We start from the raw sequence: 22910 nt of genomic DNA on the forward strand, positions 1-22910 counted from the left end.
TGTCCAATTTCCATTCTGTGCATGTAAATATTTTATGACATGAATTGTTCTATTAAATATATAAGTATAATAAATGGTGCCATTTTGTCTTTTAATTCTCCGGGGCGATGTCTTGTAGAAGGATTGTACGCTGCGTAAGAGTTTCCAAAAACATTAACGTTTGACATTAATTAGGTCATTTGTTTCTGTGATAACGTTCTTTGGTGTATTTTCTCTGCCACGCTGGGTGATAATTACGATGAATCAGTGTGCTGGCACACTTGATTTATCAAACTGAACTTTCTTTTCAAAAGAGAGACATTTATCCCGTGGCTTTTTTGGTTCTCGGAGAGCGATAGCTTGTGAAATCACACTTTTAAATGTCTCATTTAGTACGTGATGCCGGCTATATGAGGGTTAACAGCCCTCTGAGGCAGCTTTAAGATTATTTGAAGGAAGGGTACTACCCGAGTCATCAAGTTAGAGACCCCTGGGCACAAGTCTTTAATAAGACTCTGCTGACTTTTTTCTTATAGTTCTAAAATGTTATGGAGGGCGCTGTCTATCCTTGGAAAATTGAAATGTATTTATGATGATATAAATTCATCCCTAAGTATGTAATGTTAAGTAACTCTTTCTTTCTTCTTTTAAGGATAATACTGTTTAATAGAAGGGTCCTCACACCTGTTGTTGTCTCCTTCCTGTCCTCCTCTGCTCTCCTCTCGGTTCTTTGTGTCTTTCTGCCTCTTCTACTCCTTTTCCTCCTTTCAATGCTCTATTGCAGGGGTGTCAAAAATAAGGCCCAGGGGCCAGAATTGGCCCAACGAAACCTCCAATCTGGCCTATTGGACATCTTTGGAAAATGCAAAGAAGGGCATAAATTTTGGTCTTTTAACTGTATTTTAATCATTACTCCAGCTTTTGCACCACAGTAATTCGGTAATAGATAGGAATGTATTTTTACTAAATACATCAGGGATGAAACTTCTTTGCACTGACTAAAAAGCAGGTTTCACTGGTCAGGCCCAGTATGTAAAATGAGTTTGACATCCCTGGTCTACGTGTTCTGCTCTACAATTAGGTCCATTAGTATACAGCAGCACAATTTTTTTTTATTGGTGTTGCCTCTTTGCTTGTTTGTGGGTTTCTCTCGTTTCATTTTTTTCTTCTGGGACTGAAAAGCATGCTCTATTCGGCTGGGATCAGGTGACTGACCTGGCCATTGAAAAATATCCCATTTCTTCGATTTGAGAAACGTTTGGGTAGCTTTTGCAACAAGCTTTGGGACATTATCTGGAGAGTATAGCCCTGTACACTTGCTGTTTATCCTGCTACTTCCATCAGCAGTCACATCATCAATATCCAATACTTTTGAGCCTCTGAAAATGACTATGAATGCAACCCCTTGAATGCTGATATAAAGAGGCAAAATGATAAAAACAATGCCATTGTATCTATCTATCTATCTATCTATGACAACAAAACAGCAGTAAAAGTTCTAAAAATATATTTAAGAGTCCAAAGTTATACCCTCCTTTATTTGTTCCAAAACTGTGGGCCTGATTAAAGTCTTTGCCAGGGCGATTATGGCCCCCGGACCTTATGTTCGACACCCAGTTTTACCAGAACAAAACGGGCATGTTAAAAAAAAGGGAAATAACCTGTTGTTTTTATGAGCAAAAAGGCAGACCAGTTCAGCCCATTTCATTTATTTATTTTTAACCAGATCATAGTAATTCAGAGGTCCCACGGCACCTGAAAAGTAGGCTGTACAAGTAGGTTAAAGCATGAAGCTTTGCTGCCTGGTCCAAATCTTCTCTCTTCCACAGCCTAAATTCCCGCCTTTTTCCTTTCTTCCCTCTCTTCCCTCTGCCATAACCCCCTCCCTTCTCGCTTCCAATCTCTCCTTGCGTCATTGTTTTCAATGGAGCATCCTCCCCGGTTGCATTACCTTCTTTCGGAGGAGAAGGGGAGCGGTGGGGGCTTGTGGAGGCGTGTGCAGCGCCGACCAATTACAGCCCGCCTTGGCCGCCGGACCGCACATGTTTACAGGCAGCATTCCGCCGGTAGAGTCCCCGCTCGGTCTGAGGTGACGGCGGACTGGATGCGGCTGTAGTCGGAGCCGGAGCCGGTTAACGGTCAAATTTTAATCTTTTGTAATACATACGGCGAGGTGTCGGGGTACAGAGCCGTGTGGGGCGGAACAATTCGACGTGCTGGCTCCCGTGCCTCTATGCTCAACCCGTTTCCCCTGTATTAGCCACCATTTTTACTTAATCGTGTACAAGTGTCGTCTCGGCTCACGACTACGGCGATTAGTCCGCGTTTTCCCGCCGCCCCCTCAGCTCGCAGGGAGCAGAGAGGAAAACAAACAGGTCGAACGGAGGAAGATTGGTAGCCGGTTGGATGTAGAGGTTGTTCAGCGGCGAATGAATTGTAGTCGTCGGCTACTAATTCAGAGCTGGTCGGTTTCTTGTTTCTTTTTTTTACGGGGTGCTTGTGTGCGGTGCATTCCGGACGCTTTTTGGAGTTTTCCCCTCCTCCGAGTATGTTGCCCCTTTCTAACATTTTGTCAGGGCTGTTGGAGCGCGTAGTCTACCCGCTGCAGTTTTGTGTCTTTCACGACGCTGTTTACTGGCTATAATTCGACAGTTAATGATTTAATTTTACCGGCTCGCCGGCTCAGAATACAGTGAAACAGTTTTTAGAGATGCATACGAGGCGCCTGGTGAAGCGCTCGGTCCTCGGCAGCCGCGTTTATGCGCCGAGTCCGACGGGGGACGGTGCCCCGGTGACAGGAGTGGTCCAGGCTGTCAAGCAGGAAAACAGAGACTTGTCGGCCGCGGGAGCCCGGCGAAGCGTCTACACCGTGCTCATGCAAGACGGGAGCCTCAAGGAGTTCTTCGAGGAGGAGATAGCCTCGGGCTTCAACCACACCGCAGCCAAAGGACCGCTCAAGTCCAGCCTGAAGGTACGTGGGCTCCGGCCGGCAGGCGACGCTTCACTGTTGTTGTTGTGCGGTGTTTTGCAGCGTTTAACCGCTTCCTGCACGGAGCGGATTTAACGGTGTCACCGCCCCCGTTCCCGCCGCCGCGGACGGGAGATTTAACCGGCTGGGATTTAAAAAAAATGCATTCTGTTATTATTGCTATAATGAGTCGTTTGCATATTGAAGCATATAACGGACTGTCATGACATTTGGCGACATCAGATATATAGGACAAAGGGCTTGATGGGGCCTGCGCAATGTTTATGTGGGCTAGTGGGTGGGTAAGATGAGGCAAACAAACACGCTCTGACTGCAGCGTTTTAGACTGATGTAAATAACCGGCCCGAGGTTTTTGCATGCACGCCGCCTTATATTTTATACATATATGTATGTGAATGTGACATTTCTTACAGATAATTCTGTGCAACCGGCATTTAATTGCACATTTGGTTAAAGATTTAATTACATTTAGGTTTTTTGTTGTTGTTGTTTTTCTCTCATTCATATATTAATACATGTTACGTAGTTTAAAATCGATCGTCTCTGTGTGCACCCATTCTGCTCAAGGGTGTTATTGTTTTAAGAGCTGTTATAAAAGAGATCACGCGCACTTCTTGTTGCATTAGAGTCAAGATAGTAAGTTGTGACGGTGTCCAAATCTGCAGTCCTGATGTAGGCCTAACAAGCGATGATCTGATTGCCTTGCAATCCAACTTGAATGCTTTTCTGTCACGTGGCCCCAAATAAAGATTGTGCGACGAAGAAAAGACCAGTTCAGCTCTTGGATGAGCACACTGTTTCTAGCATAGGGGAAATGTGTGTGTGAGTGTGAGTGTGTGGTATTGTGTTCATCCTTTTTATAGCGAGGGAGTGACTGAGGAATGCTTGTGGCTGAATAACAACTTTTTTTTTGCTGTGATTTTGATTGCATTTCTTGTGTGTGTGTATATGTGTGTGTGTGTTTTCATGTTGTTGATGCAGAAACTTGCAGGCTGTAATCTTCAGTCTTATTTCCATGACCAAAGCTGAAATGTTGAGCCACAGTTTGTGGATCTGTCACAGTTCCTGCAGCAGTAAATTGTACTCTTCTGCCTGAAAATGCGCATAAATCTCGTAAACTGTTATTTAAATCGTTACAAACAGATGTCAGATATTCCCAAAGATAAACCCGCTCTTCGGGGAGACTTGTTAGATCTGTGAGTGATGGGAAATGCAGTGTGAACTTGGGTCTCCCGGTTTGCAGTTGTGCATCCAGTGATCAACACAAAAGCTGTTGCACAATTCTGTTACAGTCCCCAGCGCAGGCTGGAGTAGTGCAGCTGAGGCTCAGAGCGTAGTCCTGTCAGCACAATGGTCAAGTCTCTTTCAGCACGACTCAATTCCCACTGATGTCGAAAACAAGCCATAAAATGAGGAGGAGGGGTATGCTCTGTGTGTGTGTGTGTCAGTGTGTGTATGCATTCACATGTGCATCTGGGTTGCTTTTTGTGTGCATTAGGGCGCTTATATGAATGTGATTTTCATCTGTTGTGTGTTTTGGATCTTTAACGAGTGAGATGTGACTGCTTTAAATCCTGGAACAGGAGCTGTTTGTGAGAGCATGCCACCCCGTTTGAACAGCAGCAGCTGTACAGCCGACAAAGTGGGCGCCCCCAGGTTGGCAACGGGTGGCGTGCTCCAAAGAATCTGGATGCTTGGCTCTGTGCCCAGAATGGCGAACGAATGGTCCCTGTTTTGCATGGGGCAGGAGTGGGGGGGCGCGATGCCACTTGTTGACTTGTTGTTTTGTGCAAATGTGTGTTGTGTGAGAACTAAGTTATGGTGATTTCTCCAGCTGCTAACAAAGACATCTCACTCGCTTCTTGTTGGGCCGGAGCTGTCGTTGTTTGTGTTTGTTGCACACCGATGTGGGAGTCAATGAAGCAAGCTTGTTGACAGAGGCTGTGACTCTTTGTTCTAAGGCGATGATCTCAGGCGGGCCCGGCGCTGGCTGTGCTTATTGGTTCGCTGAGCAACATCAGCAGGAACTACAGTTAGTCTGGATGCTGGCGCCCATGTGGAAATGTATGAGTAATCCTTTGAGGGTGAAGGAAGGTTATGAGTTTATATATACACGTTATTCTTGCTGTTTACACACGGGCACAGAAATAATCATAAACCCAACCATAAAATGGTAACCTATCTAAAAAAAAAGAAAGAAAAAAGTATTACTAATACATAAAAATGATGATAATAATAATAATAATTTGTACATAAAGGCTCATTTACCATCATTTGCTTCTGAATGTTTGACATTGACCGTACTAGGCTAGGTCTACAAGGTGTTACATCCACTTGTTATACTGATAAGGCTCTCCAGCTTTGTCCATTTTATAGACTGTATGTAAGATGGCGATGGCCATCGTTGCATCACCCATAGTTAGTGAAGTTCTGCTGTGAAGCTTCGAGCTGAGTATTTTCACCACTATCATCTTGGCATTAAAATGTAACAAATGAGAAGTGGACTCAGGGACACCGCACACTCATTGGTTAACAACTTGTGATTGACAGGTACACAGTCAGTCGGTTTTATCCTTTTTTTGACACTAATGTATTCAGTATGATTTTAAAAGTAGCGTTGGAGCTCATAAACTCATTAAGAAACTGTTAATGAGATCACACATTGGGGCAGGAATATAGTTCAAAAAATTTGCAGCCTGCTGGCCATTAGAAAGAATGCAGGCTTAAGTGGAGCCCGACTGATTTATCGTTGGGCCGATATTTTCAGCCAATATTAGTTATTTATTGAACTCTTGTTATTGACGTTTGTAAAGACTGATGGGGAAAAAAAGAAAAAGAAATCAGAGAAACACCCTTCACTTATGTTATGAGTGTTGATGATGCATAGTTTGTCCACCAGAGGGCACTTTACAATTTTCCTGTTCCGAAACTGGGTTTGGAACGCTACCTACACAACAACCAGCTGATCTGAGCAGAGTCAGTCAGAGCGTACACGAGTAAATACATAAGTACACATTACAAATATTAGAGAAATCTGTGTATGTCTCGTGTGTCTGAAAGAAAAAAAATATTGGCAATATCAGAATATAAGATTTTTTCAATCACCAAATGTCAGTCTCGAAATTGGTCTTAAAAATCCCGTAGTGGTTAGACTCTTCTGCATTGGCTTCCCTTTTCAGACCTTGAAGCACTGTTCATTTTCATACACAGTCTATTGTGTGTGTCACGAGGTACTCAGTACTACTCTGAACATGAAGAAGACGACACCAGCAAACGTCCTTAGCTGCTAGAGCTATTGTGCGTTACCGACATGTTTTCAAGTCAAGGAACCAGTAGATCATAAGTAAAAGGATAAGAAAGGTGATAACTTCATCCACTTACTAAATCTTAATGTATACAGTGCATCTAGCTGAGATCATTTGGAGCCCAGCTAAAATAATTGAACTAAACACAGTCATTTAAACCTGTCTTTTATTTTTAAATTAGTTAGACACCTTAGGCTGTGTAATTAAAATGTAGATTTTTCAATTTGTGCATAACACCCTACAGGCAGCTATAGCCCACAGTTTGGCACATGTTATGCTCAGGATATTTGGTCCAGCCTCATTAGATTGACTCACCAGGCACCATGCCAAAGGGTCATTTTGACTAAGTATTCATATTGTAAGTTAATTTTCAATTAAAAAAAAAAAAGTGATGTTACTGCCATGTGTTTGTTATATATCTTGTAGCAAGATATTTTTGTACAAGCATGATAAGCTTTTTTCCCCTTAATTTAATATTTAAAACATCCAAAAAATATATTGCTGCACTTTTTTGAATAAAATTGTGTTTTAAAAAAAAAGAGTCAATATTTGTTTGCATTTTTTTAAACTTGTGGTCAGGATGTGGTTCAGCCCAGGAATGCCATATTGGAAAAAACTGAGATTATGAGTAAGCCATTAACTATCTTTATCAGAACCATTTTTAATAGTCATAATAGAAATTCCTCCCAGCAACAAAGACCCACATGAGCTAATAGACGTGGTTTCCACTGAAATTCTTTATTATGACCTTTGACCTGCACAGGTAGAAGAATCTTTACGCTTCACAAACTGCTGTAAGTAGGTTACGAGTTTTAATTTGTGTCTCTTTGAGTGGGACACAGAACAAGAATGATAGATGAGGAGAGGAGGGACACTCCGGGTATTTGTTCTCTGCACAGGCACTCACGCACGCACGCACGCACACACACACACACACACACACACACACCAGCTTTGACATATGCGACTCACATTTCACCACCGATTTGGCATGATTCACAATTTCCTGGCTCTCTGCAACGCCATAATTCATAAGCCCGGTGAAAGGAAGGAATTACGGTTGGTTTTATCCGAGGAATACACTCATCTTACACACAACACCTAATCTTCTCCCAGCCGGTGTAATCCATCTTGTTGTTTTACTCAAGTTTGTGTTTTCATTGTGTATTTTGCACACCACTGGGCATGTTTTGTGACGAGACTATATCATGAGTGATATTTGATATCCATTCGTCATGTTTTTTTTTTCTGTCATTAATCGAAATGAATGGTGTTGTGTGTTGGGTGTGTGCATTCTGTGTGTGTGTGTTGACTTTTCCACAGTAAAAGCTAATCCTGTTGCACTGCTTTAAGATAATGATCTAGTTCACACACACATACAGACACACACTGGCCTGAATGCCATTCTCCTCAGCGCTCCATCGGTGTAGGCAGCTTTGTGTGTCACTCTGCTTTTGTTTTGCCATTTTCTCAGTGTGTTTTTCTAACATCCTCGTGGCTTTAGTTACAAACAGAAGTGCGTGCGTATGTGTGTGTCTGTGTGTGTGTTGGTGGGTGCATTTGCGCTTGTTTTTTGATCCGACTATCTTGCCAGAGCAGGTCACCTTAATGGCTGAAGCCCTGAAACAAAGAAAGCCATTGTTGCTGGTTACCCCAGTCTACCTTGAACTTCATTCTGCTTTTTTATTGCTTCTGCAATGTTGCCAGAATCGTAGCAAGATGAATCAGTATGTCTGTGAGATAAAGCAGGCAGTTTATCTGAGACTTTATTTTGCTGTAACAAAAAAAAAATGTTGTTTTTATTACCCTTTAAGGATTTATTTAATTAATAAACACCATTACTTTGGTTGTGGCAATAGACTGTACATAAAAGATGACTATTTATGGGAAAATGCTCCTTGGCTCCCGTGAATTATGATGTTAGTCAACATTTTATAGTCTCTGTTGACAGTTTGATTCTTATTTAATAAAACACAATGTTTACGTTATGAAATCTGTAGTCTTACAGTAAAACCAATGCAATGCAGCAGGGTTGACCTATATTCTTATTTCTTGAGAAGTTACTGAATAAGTGTGCAGTGTCCCCAAGTTTCTCAGTCTGATCCAACCCTTGCTTCTTATATCAAAAACAAAGCCACTCCGTTTGAGGCTTGACTATGGGAGATAAGTAACTGATGTATCATGTCATGATGTAGTGAAACCAGTGAAATATACTTCCTCTCTATTTATTTGTTTAAAATACAATGATGGGTTTTTTTCTGTGTATAAAAATGTCTGGGACCAAGGACTTAGGATAGTAATATCTGTAATCTGTTTTTAAAGCAGGAAAGGCCATCAATTTCAAGTAAGGCCTGAACCATTGATAAAAGGCAGGACAGATTTACACTTTAATGTTGTTTATGCCAAATTCTGACCATACCGTCTTCACACGCTGGTTGTAACCAGCGTCCTGTCCGCTTGAAGCAGTCTGGCAGTTTTCTGGATGTTGTCTCTTTTTAAGACCTTTGTCTGTAAACCATAGAGATGGTTATGTGGCGAAAAATCCCAGTAGATCAGCAGTTTCTGAAATACTCGCCCAGCCTTTTGGGCACCAACAACCATGCCACATTCAAAGCTACTTAAATGACCTTTCCTCGCCATTCTCATGGTCAGTTTGAACTTCAGCATGTCTGCATGGCTAAATGCATCGACTTGCTGAAATGTGATTGGTTGACTAGATATTTGTGTTACCAAGGAGTTAAGCAGATGTTCCTAATAAGGTGGCTGTGATACATACATACATGCAAACCCTTCTTCCTCTTTCTGACGTTATCAATAAATTGCTCACATTTCTTCCACTAAAACCTGATGGTGTTTGTGAAAGTACAGATGATGCTGTTTTTAAAAATGAGTTTTCTTTTAGTGTTTTTTTTAACAAATTACTTTAAAAGCAAGTGTGGTGCTATTATGTAATGTTTTATTATATTTTTGCTCATGACAGTGCAGTTTTTTGTGGAAAACCTCATCCCTCCAAAATGTCTGCAGGAAGAAAAATAGACTGGTTTTGTAACTGACCACGGTTCATTTTTGACTCTATCCAGTGTGTTTTGGCAACGACTTTTTTAGGCCCAAGAATGTGGAAATGTTCTTAAACCGTATTTAGACTGTGTTCGATCACATTTGAAATGTAAACATTAAAATTCAAATTTTAGCTGCCAGGTTTTGAGGCAGCCAGTGCCCAGACCTTATTTTCTGTCTATTTTTACTTTTGTGTTACTCTCTTTAATAATAAATTGAAATGGACTCATTCTGTAGATGTGTTCTTCACCAGTAACAGAATTGCAGAAAATATTTATCATCATGACCTTGTTAAATAAAAAAAGAGGCCATTTGAGTGAGCTGATTGCTACTTCATCATTTCTTCCAACTTATTTATGTGGAATTTCTACTCAAGCACTGAATTATTTCTTTTTTTCGCCTCTCTACAGCAGAACTCCAGTAACGGAGCTCCAGATGGCCAGAAGGTGGAGGGCAGCTGTCTGAGCCCAGAGCCAGCGGAGGAGCAGCGTTCAACGGACGGAAAACGTGTTAGCCGGGACTCTGACACCCGATCGGTGTCCCTGCTGGAGCAGAAACGCAAAGTAGTCTCCTCCAGCATTGACGTCCCCCACGCCAGGTAGGGCTGTGTATATGAAATTCTCTAGCAGTGACAGTCTGATTCCCATCCTGCAGGCAGCTTGGCTGGAGTGTACAGGCAAAGTTCACTGAAAGTTTATGACATAGATATGTCATCTCACAAATAGGACAGACCTTGTGTGGGCTGACATCCTGTATTTTATTTGATCCTCGAAGCCATTTTTGCAGCACATAGTTTACAAGATAATTTGGCAAGAGTCTGCTTTACTCCATTACATAAATATTTTATTATATGGCCTCACACATGCTACACTCTTCCAACATACAGTGTTGTGTGTGTGTGTTTATTATAAATAGATAGATATATAGTTGCATAGATGTGTATGTGCAAGTAATCCATATAATCCAAAGGTTCAGGCTTTAGACTGATGTAAACACTCAACAGTTTGTTTGTTTTTTTTCTACTGTTAATGTGGATGATGTCATTAATAGTGGCCATCGCGGGCAGACAGCTCTGTCTGTGAGAACATGCCTCAAAGAACTGCTTTTCAAACCTTCTCCTTGTGATGGGAACAAGAAAGTTGACTTCAGGGGAGGGAGAGGGTAGCTAAAACTGCTTCCTGACATAGCATGAACTACACCAGTGTCTACTATAAGATAAATATGGATTATTAGGAATCGTGACTCACATAAAGCTAGTTTAGTAGAATCCAAGACTAAAAGTATGGAGGCGGAAATGTTCATAATAGGTCCTCTATAAACCGATCCAGACATTTTGTTGATTTAGGATTCTATCCATGTTCTGAATATTAAAAGGTTTTCTGCAAAATGTTGCTTTTGGATGCTGTTTCTTTAACTTGCAGAAGCATTTATGGGTATTGTTATTTAAACGGCATGCCTCTCTGGTGGTTTCTCAACAGTTACCCTGTTGAGGGTCTTTCCTGCTACACAGCAAAGACACCATGGCGTTGCAGAATACTTTGCCCTCATAGCCAGCATGTACAGCTGTTGCTTTCATGTGGTATAAACATTGGGGCACATATTCCAATCTGATCCTACATGCAGAACATAACCCTGTACAACTGGAAATAATTATTATGTTATGATGCATTAGTTATTCCTTTACTCATTCAGTGGTTCTCTTTACACTGCACACACACGTGCACACACACGTGCACACAAATATTATTTTAGACCACCAGACTAATTCCCCACATAAGCCATTTCTACAATAGAGCAGTTAACCATTGGTGGGCAGCAGTGCACGACAGTGAAGTTCTATCTAATAAAGGAACAACACTCTTTCTCAATTAAATGTGAAACCCTAATACCTTGTAAAGCACTTTGCTGTTATTGGACATCACTCCTCATTACCTGCCTTCACGCTGCTGCAGGAGTCCAATCGATGGCAACTTGCTGAAAAGTACAGCAAAAGTTTCCCATTTGAGCAACTTTATCACTCCATCCTGAGCTATTGCCTTAAATTTAACTGTTATTTGCTGATGAGTCATTGATTAGAAGCTGCCTTATGGCCCATTAAGAAGGAAGAAAGGTCTATTGCATAGATTAGACTGGAATTTCATACCTGTCCTTTGGATGGGGATTGCAAAAATATTGATATTTATGTGTTTATGGTTGGATGTCTTATTGATTATCTTGCTGCTCAAGTTTATGTGCAATCACTAGACCAACTTCATGTTGGTCTAGTGATTGCACCTCCTCCCACTGAGGCCAGCTAAAAACAATGTAGCCACGGGGAGATGTCTTATAAGTCACATTCAGAAATCCCCATAAAATGACTGAAAGAAGCCATGACCTTCAGAGAGCTTCACATCTTCAGAGTTATTGGTGTGGGCACACACAGCACTCTGAAAACCCAAATTGGCTCTCCAGCCAGAATTCCAACAGGATTATGTATGCTGTGATCTTATTTAGACTGTGCAGACATCTCTAAGGCACCAAAAGACATGAGCACTGTGTGCAATACTTCTTATATACATGTGTATATAGAAGCAACCAATCACTAAAGTTAGATTTGGTTTTAAACTATGGACACTCCTTTTGTGTATTTTGGTGTAAAATGAAAAGCTAACAATAGCTGCCATGGCTACTTTTAGCACATTGCCATGGCATGATGGCGTTTGGCAGTGTGCTTCTGGAGTTGGGGGCTGTGTTATAACAAAAACTAGTCGTTTCAGATTGTCAGAATAGCTCACACTAATTCCAATCTTATGGTTAGAGGTTAGGATAATGAAGGGCAGTAGATCTTTCACAGTAAACTTGGAAAGAACCCTGTAATTATGTTTTGTTTTTTTCCCTGCCTTGTTCTAATGAAGCTCTGGCTGCCACTTGTTGAAACACTAATAAGAACATTTAAGAAGAAGTCCTTGAAACCAATTCTAACTGTGTACAGACTTTCGTGAAATGATAGCAAGTGTTATCTTCATTTGACAAGTCAAGGTAACACTTCACTGTTTTTTCTTTTTTTTTTCTTTTTTTTTTTTTGACAGTTTCCATCTGCATCTGAACCAAAAGCTGCCAGTAAAGCAAAAAGAACCAAACATGTTGAAATGCTCTAGCCTTATCAGATCTTGTATTTATAAGTCTTTTCTGGGGTTGTTTGTGTTACTGCCTTTTTGCACATCAGCAACTTTGTCATTATTAGGGATTTGTTAGTTATTTCATTTTGTGAACGAAAAAATTAAAGTCACATAAATACCATTTGAAGTCTTTAGCCACTTTTCCATAAACTTTTCCATTTTTCAGCAAATTGCTGCACCACCTTCCTATTTTCATACCAATAATACCAGACACAGTAATGACAGGGACAGGAAACATGGGAAGATAAAGCAAATGTCTCTATGTGCAGATGACTAGTTTGTCCCTTAATAAAGTTTCAGTATTGAAGAATAATAATTGTGGATTCTTCAGTTTTCTTTATAAGTGAAGTCATCCCTTCATTCCTGTTCTTTATTTCTTAATGTTAAGAAAAAGTTCAGTTCAAGTTCAATCCTTTTCCCATGCCACAATCTTTTTTTAGTTAATGAAAAGTCCAACAGCATAGAATAGACTTATTACTCTGATTATTTTGTGTATAGCACTTCAAAGGCTGGTACTCAACATCCAACAATCTATTGTGCTAGTCAAGTGCTAAATCAAACCCACTGCAAAAGCAGACTTCCCAAAAAAAAAAATCAATTTTCAGCCCAATTTATAAAGTGTGCTTGCACAATCAAGAAGATGGAAAGTTCATTGTTGCTACCTCTAAGAGCAGGTATGATTCTAAGCTCTTTCTTTAGATATCCCCACAGTGACCTCTTCAGTATACAGCTCCATTATTGCCTCAAGATTAAGATCCAAAGGTCTCATCCGCTGCACACCTGCGACCAATTTTAAACCTGCTCCCACACCGGGGAAGAAATTGTGTCGCCACTGACCACAAAGTAACGTTTATCTGTAATGGAGACAAAGGGGCAAAGAGATGAGAGGGAGGGAGGTGGCGAGGAGTAATGGTGGCAAAGGGACGAGGGAGCCCAAGGAAGCCCAAGCACTGAGGGGAAATTTGTGCATACAGTGGAGGGGAAGAAGGTAACGGAGCTGGAGAGAGCATGTGTAGCTATTAAGTTAACAGCAAAAGAGAGAGGAAAGGGAGAAAATGCCTGAGGATTTTTGTCGGAGAGAACTCTCCAGAGAAGTCTGACCTTGAGGTTGTTAATTGCGCTCTGAAAAAAAAAAGTTCCCTCTCAACTTGTGATTTACCAAGAAAATGTCTGGCTGTTTGATGGCTCTCCAGATCCCTTGCAACCTAGAATACAATAGGTTCCCTCCCTCGCTGGGAGTCAGTGAAGTACCCAAATGCCTCTTCTGCAATCATTGGGAAACTAGAGGAAAAATGACAGTGTGCCATATAAGATGTTGGACCTCGGGGGGTTTTTTTGTAACTACATTTCATGCTTCTGCCAGCTTGTCCAACTCTGTGCTTTATCGCGTAGCTGCCTTCATTGCTTTAGTTTGCAGGACGCTTGCTCTGGCAACTTTTTACGAGTCCTGCAAACTGATGTCAAATTGATGGCATTGCATGATTGACATGTATTGGTTGATATTTTTTCCATCACTTCAACCCTCAAATGCTCAGAAATTATTTCCTTTTTTCTCTTTTTACAAAATATTTATTCTGCATATTAAGAGTGGAAAGATTTGCTCACTGCGGCAGGTTCTGATTTGTTTATTGCCATGTTTATTTTGCGATTCTGTCTTTGCTTAATTATCAGACATGGTTAAACATTGTCAGACTGTAGTCTCAGCCAGCTGCTGGGTCTGCTCCTTCCTCCAAGGGCTTATGTTTTCTTTATTCAGGAAACGGCCAATTGTAACAAGAGCTAGTGGGGCCAGACCAGTGGAAAATGAATGGCTTGGCTCTTGACAAATAGCATTCAGGAGACTAATTGCTAGCAGGGGAAGTGAAGTATAACCCTAGATGAAGGCAAAATCAAGAGTGCTTTGCTTATTATTACAAAATCCCAAAACAGCAGATCTGAGGGTTTAAATCCTCTTCTCTTCAGGCTGCCGGCAACCCCCCACCCCCCACCCCACCCCAAATCTGTCTAGCGTTAACAGAGGTTATTCATGTATTTCTAAATGACTGGACCCCTTGCTGTTCCTCCATGATGGTTTTTTTTCTATCCCTGTTTCTTTTTTTAATACATAAAAGCTCAACAAAGTTACACGTGTAATTTAATTATGGTAACTGATGACAAGGAGTCTGGTGGGGTGGACTGGAATTTGGGAGGGGACCAACTTCAAAACCAGCGTTGTTGCCAAGAGCATTTTGTTATTGTCATTTTTTTTTTTATTGTTGATCAGTGTGCTTGCAGATCACCCCGTTTAGTGCGCTGAGCCAACCATGTGCTCCACTCTCAGAGCCCGCCTGCATCAGCCAACTCAGGCATGGAACAAGGCCAAAGACAAAAAGAGGCCCAGAGGGACTCTCAAATTATCGTTTGTCTTTTGATAAAGTGGCACGGCCCGTAATCGGTTTGTTTTCCTGCTGTTCGGTGGTTTTGTTTGTGTTTATGGAGTTTTCTTACCTTTTTGGAAACACTGCTGCAGCTCTCGCTTCTTTTGCACAACGTGTTTGTGTTTGCGGTGTGCGCTGGCGCTCGGGTTTTGAAATAAGAGAAAGGAGGGGAGCAGCGTGGGTTTTCGAAAGAGTGAGTGACATAGAGGGAAAGCGAGAGAGGGAGGGAAAAAGCGCACTGTGCATTTGCCAAAGAAAACAGTTTTCTTGGTTTGGATGCCAGTGGAGTTTAGAAACCAGAAGATTACTATCTGAAAAGACAAATCGTTCCTTCTCCTCCACTGTCTAACTTTGCTAATCTCAGCGGGCCTTTATCTGATGTTGATGTTTTTTTTGTTTTTTTCTTCTCACAACAGTATGACCAAACCAGGTGTGCTGAGGCAAATATCCTGATAATCTGATTGGCTTTACCACACACAGCTAAAAATAACAGAAAAGTGCTTGTATTTATATAAAGGGAACATTGTTCAGCATGTGTAAATCAGTGTTCCTGCTTTTGAACCATAAAAACGGCTTCTGAAATTACGAATGTTGTGATTTATTTTGATGGCAGCCTTAGCTGGGATTTTTTAAATTATTTATTTAGCTAATTTTTAAATCTGAAGGGAAAAGTTTTTTTTTTTCCTTTAGCACATTCCTTAAATACAAGCAAATGGAGAATGGAGAAGAAAAAAGAAAAGAAGAAAAAAACACATTTGGATGCAGTGTGTTTACAGGCCACCCAGTAGCTCCCACCCCAGTCACCACTGGATGTCCTGCGGTGAATAAAACCTGAAGACGTACCAGAAAACTTTAAAGATGCTTGATTTGGTGCTGTATAAATAACTTTTAATTGAACGTCAGTGGCCGATATTCATCTGTTGTGTCACTACAGTTTGTACAGGCTAAAGGGTTAAAGAGCATGTGACTCAGAGCTGAAGGAGTTTAAAACAAAGATTTCTTAGTTTCTCTTGAACACAAGGGGAGATAAATAATAAATAAATAATGGTGTCTGCATCATCTGTTGGCCAAATCATTTTAAACATCGATATTAGCTCAGGATTTCACATTCATTGCATCCTGGTTAAATCATTCTTAGATTTTTATCTTGCCTTAGTCTTAGAGTTGGATTAAGACCGCTTTTTTTTTATGCTTTATTGTCCTGGAGCCCTGATAGAAGAAGCCCCAGCAGCCACTAGGGATCGTCTCAAGGTCTTGGCTCTGGCTTATGTGGGGTTAAAAGGTCTCTGATCATATCTCGGTACCAGGTGCATATGGGGTTTTTTTGTGTATGTTTTTTTTTTTTTTTTAATGGATCAGCAGAATCTTAAAATCAATTCTGAGAGGATCAGCTAACCAGTGTAAACATGCCCAAATTAGACTGATACGATCTAATTAGTGTCAGGGTTGCGCGGTAACTATCACGCGCATCGGTACAATACCACACCCTTTCTCTCTAACCTCCCATTTTGCGTCTTTGGTGTCTCAGTAAAATATAACTCAGCGTAATGAGACCAAATTAGATCTTCTCTGTGGGGATAAAGAATAAATGCACAGGAGACGTGAAACCCAGCTGAGACAAAAAGCAGCGCATGTGCCACAGGGTGTCGTTGGAGTTTTCACGCATGGAGGATTTTTTTTTTCCGTGGAGCGCATCTTATTAAACAGAGGCCTGCATGGATTACTTAGATATCATACCTGTTGTTTCTCGGGGGTTCTGCCTCCACAAGTTGGTGACATGTTGTTGATAAGTGAAGAAAGTAGGTTAAATTGGCTAGCTCTGTTCAGCAGGATTTGCTGCCGCCATCTAATCTCAAATACAGTATTCACGGATCAACCTCACCCTGCTGTTAATGAAGCTTTAGCTTTATTACACGTAGACTAATCAAAGGCAAACTCCTCTTCCTCTTCTCAATATCTGAGGCACGCATGTGAGAGCCACACTGAGTTGGTCTGCCAGGACATTTGAAAGGATCTAGCTCCCGAGAACAACAAAACTGACAGGAGTATAATTGTGAGTTTAAATTTATATGCAAATGGGTTTTTAATTAAGTGTGCTGCTAGTGTACATGGGGGAATGGGTAGCTATGGATTAGTCGGCTGGCCTGAATCCAATATGAACTTTTGCCAAAGCGCTGGACGCCAGAAAGTATGCAGGCAAGGTGTGTGTTATTGTTGGGCTCTCATAGTGAGTTATGTGCAAGTTGACCTCTAACCCATGGGTCTGGGTAAACTTAATATAAAAAATAATATAAGTTCGAGCAGGTCAGGGTCAAAAAGCGACAAAGAGTGTTATAGGCTGAATAAATCAAATAAATATTGCTTGCTATTGGCTGGGCTGTGATTGCTAGTATACCTTACACCTATTCTTCCCCCCTGCACAGACTGCACTCCATTTATACATAATTCAATATCCTGTAACTTAAAAGGCTCGGCATGACTGATATTGTTGGCAGGTTTCCGTCTATCACAAATATATGTGTACCCGAACAGGATGGCATACACTTATTAAACACTTTATCAGATACACGTTGCTAATAACCGTTTGGAACCACGTTTACTGTCAGTACTGCATTATTTCTTCATGGTATAGATTATTAAAATTCTTCAGAGATTCTGGTCTGTATTGACTGGACAGCATCACACAGTTCATCCCAAAGATGCTCTGTTGGATTGAAAGCTGGTAACTTTGAGTACAGTGAACTCATTGTCATAGTCAATATTGTTCAATCTCAAACAAGTTTGAGATTATTTGTGCCCAAATTTTGTGTGTGAATTGTATTCTCACTTTCCTGTTCTTTGCTGACAGGAGTAACACCTGATGTGGTCTTTAGCACCTAAATATGTAGTATTGGTTGGGCTTTAATTTGTAGCCTGGATTGTGGCTGTAGAATTGTGGATAAGCTTTTCTTGCAGTGGAGTTGTTGGTAAGGTTGGGTTTGAGTGGTTGATTTCGATTGATTTAATAATTGGATGGTGCAGTTATTAAAAACTCTGCCCTGAACATCCGTGTAGTCCGGGATTTACACTGACATTAACGATGGAGATTTGAAAGTTCACCAGCATACATCTGACTCACTAATTACAAACATTAATGATCTCCTGTCTTAATTTGAAGGTTCACTGCATGTGGTTTAATTGACTTGGTTTAAATAATGTATTTGAAACTCAAGATGTCCACTATTGATGTCTATCAGTGTAATTGACTCATTATAGCCCACATTTGTTTTGAAGCCATCAGCAAAAACTTGGGTAAAACAGGTATTGATGCCTTAAATAAAGATAACGCGGCAATAATGTTCACTATTATTGTCAGGGGAGGGTGACTAAATGCTTTGACGTGACAGCACAGAATCACAATTTAACAATGAATTAAAGCCTCTCGGAAAATACCAGAAATTCGCTCATTTGTTCTATTACTGTTTTCCTCTCCATCAAGGGGTTTTGTATTCAGTTGTCATATGCCTGAAATGTATAGGGCAGTGGTTAAAACCCAGTGTTTGTGTGACGTTAGCTCTGTGGGCCCTCTGCTGCTGCAGCGGACTAATCTATAGTCCCCATTTTTAATGGACTGATTGCACAGAGTGCTGTAGGAAAAGAAAAGCACCCATTGATCCTATTGACACATGTGCATTATGCTCATCTGTTGTGTGTGTATATATAAGGTAGTACTAATTAACAGCATTGTCAAGTGGCACACATCGTATTCAAACATAAGAACTAATGATGACCTAAAGTTAATGTGGATTTTACTTAAAGATTTCCTCGAAGCTCAAACATTTAACTAGTGAACAGATGCTGAACAAAAGCAAGAAAAGCAATAGGGTGGATTGCGTGGGCTGCTGGGCTTTTGAAATGACAATATGTGTGTAATATTTGTTTGAAGCTACAGCAAAGTCTTACATATAGCATTATTGACATGCATGCCAATACTGTAGAGCCTCCCAAAATACCCCAAAAATCTCAATAGATACACTATATTGCCAAAATTATTCACTCACCCATGCCACTTAGTTTCAGTGAAAGGAACTCTTCAGCATACAAAGACATCTTGGACAGTTTCATCCTACCCACTTTGTGGGAACAGTTTGGGGATGGCCTCTTCCTGTTCCAACATGTCTGTGCACCAGTGCACAAAGCAAGGTCCATAAAAACATGAATGAGTGAGTTTGGTGTGGAAGAACTTGACTGGGCTGCACAGAGTCCTGACCTCAACCCAACAGAACACCTTTGGGATGAATTAGAGCAGAGACTGTGAACCAGGCTTTCTTGTTCAACATCAGTATCTGACCTCATAAATGTGCTTCTGGAAGAATGGTCAAAAATTCCAATACACGAACTCCTAAACCTTGTGAAAAGCCTTCCCAGAAGGTTTGAAGGGTTATAGCTGTAAAGGGTGGGCTGACATCATCCTAAACCCCTATGGATTAAGAATTGGATGTTCATGTGTTTGTAAAGGAAGTCAATACATTTGGCAATATAGTCTATATCAGTGCTGTGACTTTTGCTACATTTATGTGTAAAATATTCACTTGAAAAGAAAGTTAAAACTGTTGGGATGTCTCTATTACCCTCTGTGTTTCCATCATGTGCTGAACAGAGTAGACAGAGAAGTTTGCCTGTGGCCGGAGAGCAAACCATGCACTTGCTTCACAATTGGCTATAATCCAAGACATCCTGGCAACCACTGGTCGTGAAGGAAAAAGGAGCATTTCCAGGCTGGTTGGCCAGTGGTTGCTGGAAGTTGCTAAGGAAGACTTTTCGCAAAAACTGTGATGCAAACTGAAAATGGAGACAGTTTCACTACCGCTCAGCAAGGGGTTGGTGAGTGTGTGCAGACAAGTTGGCATCTTTCATGCAAGCTACGGGTAATCACGGTTAGCTAGTGACCCCAAAAGGTTTAGGGAGGTGTCAGTCACCTCCAGCAACCAATAAGGAATACATATTTTTCCCTAGGTTTCAAAGGGGGTTGCTGACCAGTCTATGTATGTGTGACTTTTCAGCAGAAAACCCATTAAAAAAATAATCAAATAGTGAAGCATTTGTGTGCTGCCTGTTGTTTAAGCACGTTTGTTCGATTTTGGGGAATTAAGCTACAGTCCACTACCTTGTTTCCCAGTTTCTGTGTGTTTTTATTCTGAACTAATCTTGTAGATATGGTCTTTATTTTTTTTGAAAGACTCATGTCTCGCATGCTGTAGAAAAAATGCTCTAAAAAACACAGCGAACTCAAAGTGATGTCACACAGATTTGACCATTTCTGCCATAATTTGATATCAGTACTATTACACTGACCCAGGGGCACAAAATATTGTGGTACCATTAGGAATTTGCATCCTCCTCAAGTCTAACCCAAACATAAACTCGGCGCTGCTGAAGTCCCTCCCACCTGCACACATTATTTCTAATTAAGGCCATCAATTGTAAAGCTTCACTGACCTGTCTGTTTTAAATTATTGATATCTGTCAGGCTGACAGGGTTTATTAATTAAAATGGAGATGTACTAATTAAGAGCACCGCATGAGGGTGTCATAACTGCAGCCACCTTTTAATTTGAGTGTCGCACATCAGTTTTATCGCGGTTTGGCAGAGTGGGCGAGGCATGTCGAAGTGGCGGTGAAGGTAGGGTGGAGGTGCCCTAGTTTGATTGTGTTTCATTAATCTGCATGTGTGTATGTGTTTACTCTTCTACTTTTGTGTTGTCATTGTGCGGAATGCCAGCATCGTCCGCTTTATAGACCAGATGTTGTAATGGTTTTCATACTTTGTTCATGGTGTTTGCATGGGAACATCCGTTATTCTTCGTCATAATCTCAGCAGATAAGTGCAAATTAAAGTCAACGCCATACCCGTGGTAGTTCCTCCTATAAGCTGCTCGCCATATGTTTTATTGCAGGGCCCTTAATTGTATTTTTAAACTGCTGAGAAGCTGGACTGAGGCACCATATAAAAACTGTTTGGTGTGCTGTCTTCAGTAACTTATCTTGGTATTATGCAGGAACATCTTTCAATTAGTCTCTCAGATCTTTGAATGAAATGTGTAAATTGCTTTGAGACTTGCTTAGCATGGTTCAGTGCATATTTTTTATCAAATTAATTGTGTGTCTGTGCATGTTCTTTTATGGCTAGTATATATTTTCAGGGACATTAATATACGCGTGGTAAGGATGTTGTAATTCCTTTTTATTGTTTCAATCTTGCCATATTACCCACCGATAGCGTTTCTCTTAAATCGGGTTATTTAGGGTCACAACAAAGGTTTCTAAGTTAGGGATGTCATCAGTACCAAAGTTGTTGATACCTTTTGATAGCAAAATTCATAAAACGCAAATATGCCATAGGTCCTGGTAAATTGGTTAGCAATTTTGCCTCACAGCGAGGAAGTCATGGGTTTGAATCCACTGGGCGGCCGGGGCCTCTCTGTGTGGAGTTCGAATGTTCTCCCTGTGGGTTTTCTCTGTGTACTCTACATTCTTCCAAAAGTTCAAAGGAATACTTGGTGAGTCAGAATTCGCCGTAGGTGTGAATGTGAATGGCTGTCTGTCTCTCTGTGATAGGCTAGTGAGCTGTCCAGGGTGTATGCTGCCTCACGCCCTATGACAGCTGGGATATTCTCCAACCCTCCGTTACTCTGAATTGGATGCATGGATTGAACCATAGGCAGCGCATGCACTACAGCTGCAATTCATCCAGGCATCAGACACCTTGAAGTGTTCTAGTCTATCGTTTTGTGCTGAAGAAGAAGGACGCCCACATGGCACAGTGAAAACAACATGAAAGATACCGACTAGTGCAGCTTTCACGATGGCGCCGCCCCAACTTGTTGACAAGGCAGTAAGAGTCAGGTATGAAAGTACTTTGGTTTTTATCCTGAAATACACGTTACCATTTTGTTTGAGACAGCTGGCATTGCTGTAGCGAAATCAACTGTATTCCATAGACTTCCATGGCGTTCCGTGATGTAACCAAATTATACCTCATAGTAACCTTAGTAGGCTAATCAGCCACTATCATAACATTTCAGTCTGTCCTGTCAACAAAATATAACGATAACTTTTTCTGTTTTTGATTTTAAAATTACTTTTTAATAAACAAGTTTGTTTAAGTTTAAGTACATGAGATTGTTTTGGTTTTAAATTGGGTATGTATGGAGAATCATGCACGTCTGCTGGCTTTGGCTCTGACTACTAATTTTCTGGTATCGTGACATGCCTTCTGTCGTTTTTCCCAAAAGTGTCAGGGTTTTCTTGGCTCAGAGTGAGCTCAGAGTAACCTGATTACATTACTAGTCATTTTCCTTTGGCACGGTTTCAAAAACCCTTTGGTGTGCAGCAAAATATCATCAGTCCAGTAATCACCCCCCCCAACACTTGTGGTTGGATGGACAAATCTCACATTTTTCAATTTTTCCTTTCCTCCTTTAGAAAAGCTTTGACCCCATAATCCTCTACTAATGGTATCAAAGGTTTTTGTATTAATCCAATGACAGTTGAGTATTGATCAGAGGAGGACACATTACCTGCTAATTAGCTGTTTGAAACAACATTGCACACCATCATGTTGATAGAGAACTCAGTTTTAACCACAGGAATACGTTTTAGTGTTTAAAGAACTGATGTTGAAAGCGATTGTCAGTTACTGCCTGGGTTACAGCCAAGCTGTAAAAAAAGAAAAGAAAAAGCAGTCTGTAAAAGCACTTTTCTGTTCGTTTGCACTAAAAATAAAAGTACAGTAACAAATTTGTAGATTAAACAGGACCTTCATCCGATCCTGACTTATGTAACGAGCCAAAACCATTATGTCTACATGAGTGTTAATTTCCAGATGTGAGATGAATGCACCTTCTGGGCTAACAGATGCATCAAAGATATTTACACCGTGGGAGAGGATATAATGCATTTAGAACTGTTGCATGTAATTTCACCTCAAAGGGAGCAATAAGATATTTCTTCATATAAGCAGCAA

The 22910-nt window shown here is 40.8% G+C and overlaps 1 protein-coding gene across 2 annotated transcripts in view; it reads left to right on the forward strand.

Annotated features, from left to right (window-relative positions):
* The first annotated feature begins 1677 nt into the window (after nucleotides 1-1677).
* znf704 (zinc finger protein 704) overlaps nucleotides 1678-22910 on the forward strand; it is a 63446-nt gene continuing 42213 nt past the window's right edge. Inside the window, exons 1-2 of one of the 2 annotated variants that reach the window (XM_005478489.4) lie at nucleotides 1678-2950; nucleotides 9744-9928. In XM_005478489.4, the coding sequence (XP_005478546.1) occupies nucleotides 2690-2950; nucleotides 9744-9928 (446 nt within the window). In that variant the 5' untranslated portion in view covers nucleotides 1678-2689. Of the gene's footprint in view, nucleotides 2951-9740; nucleotides 9929-22910 lie in introns of both variants that reach the window. The other variant, XM_005478488.4, reaches the window with a different exon arrangement.

Source organism: Oreochromis niloticus, linkage group LG22, assembly GCF_001858045.2.
Source record: "Oreochromis niloticus isolate F11D_XX linkage group LG22, O_niloticus_UMD_NMBU, whole genome shotgun sequence".
Taxonomy (NCBI): Eukaryota; Metazoa; Chordata; class Actinopteri; order Cichliformes; family Cichlidae; genus Oreochromis; species Oreochromis niloticus.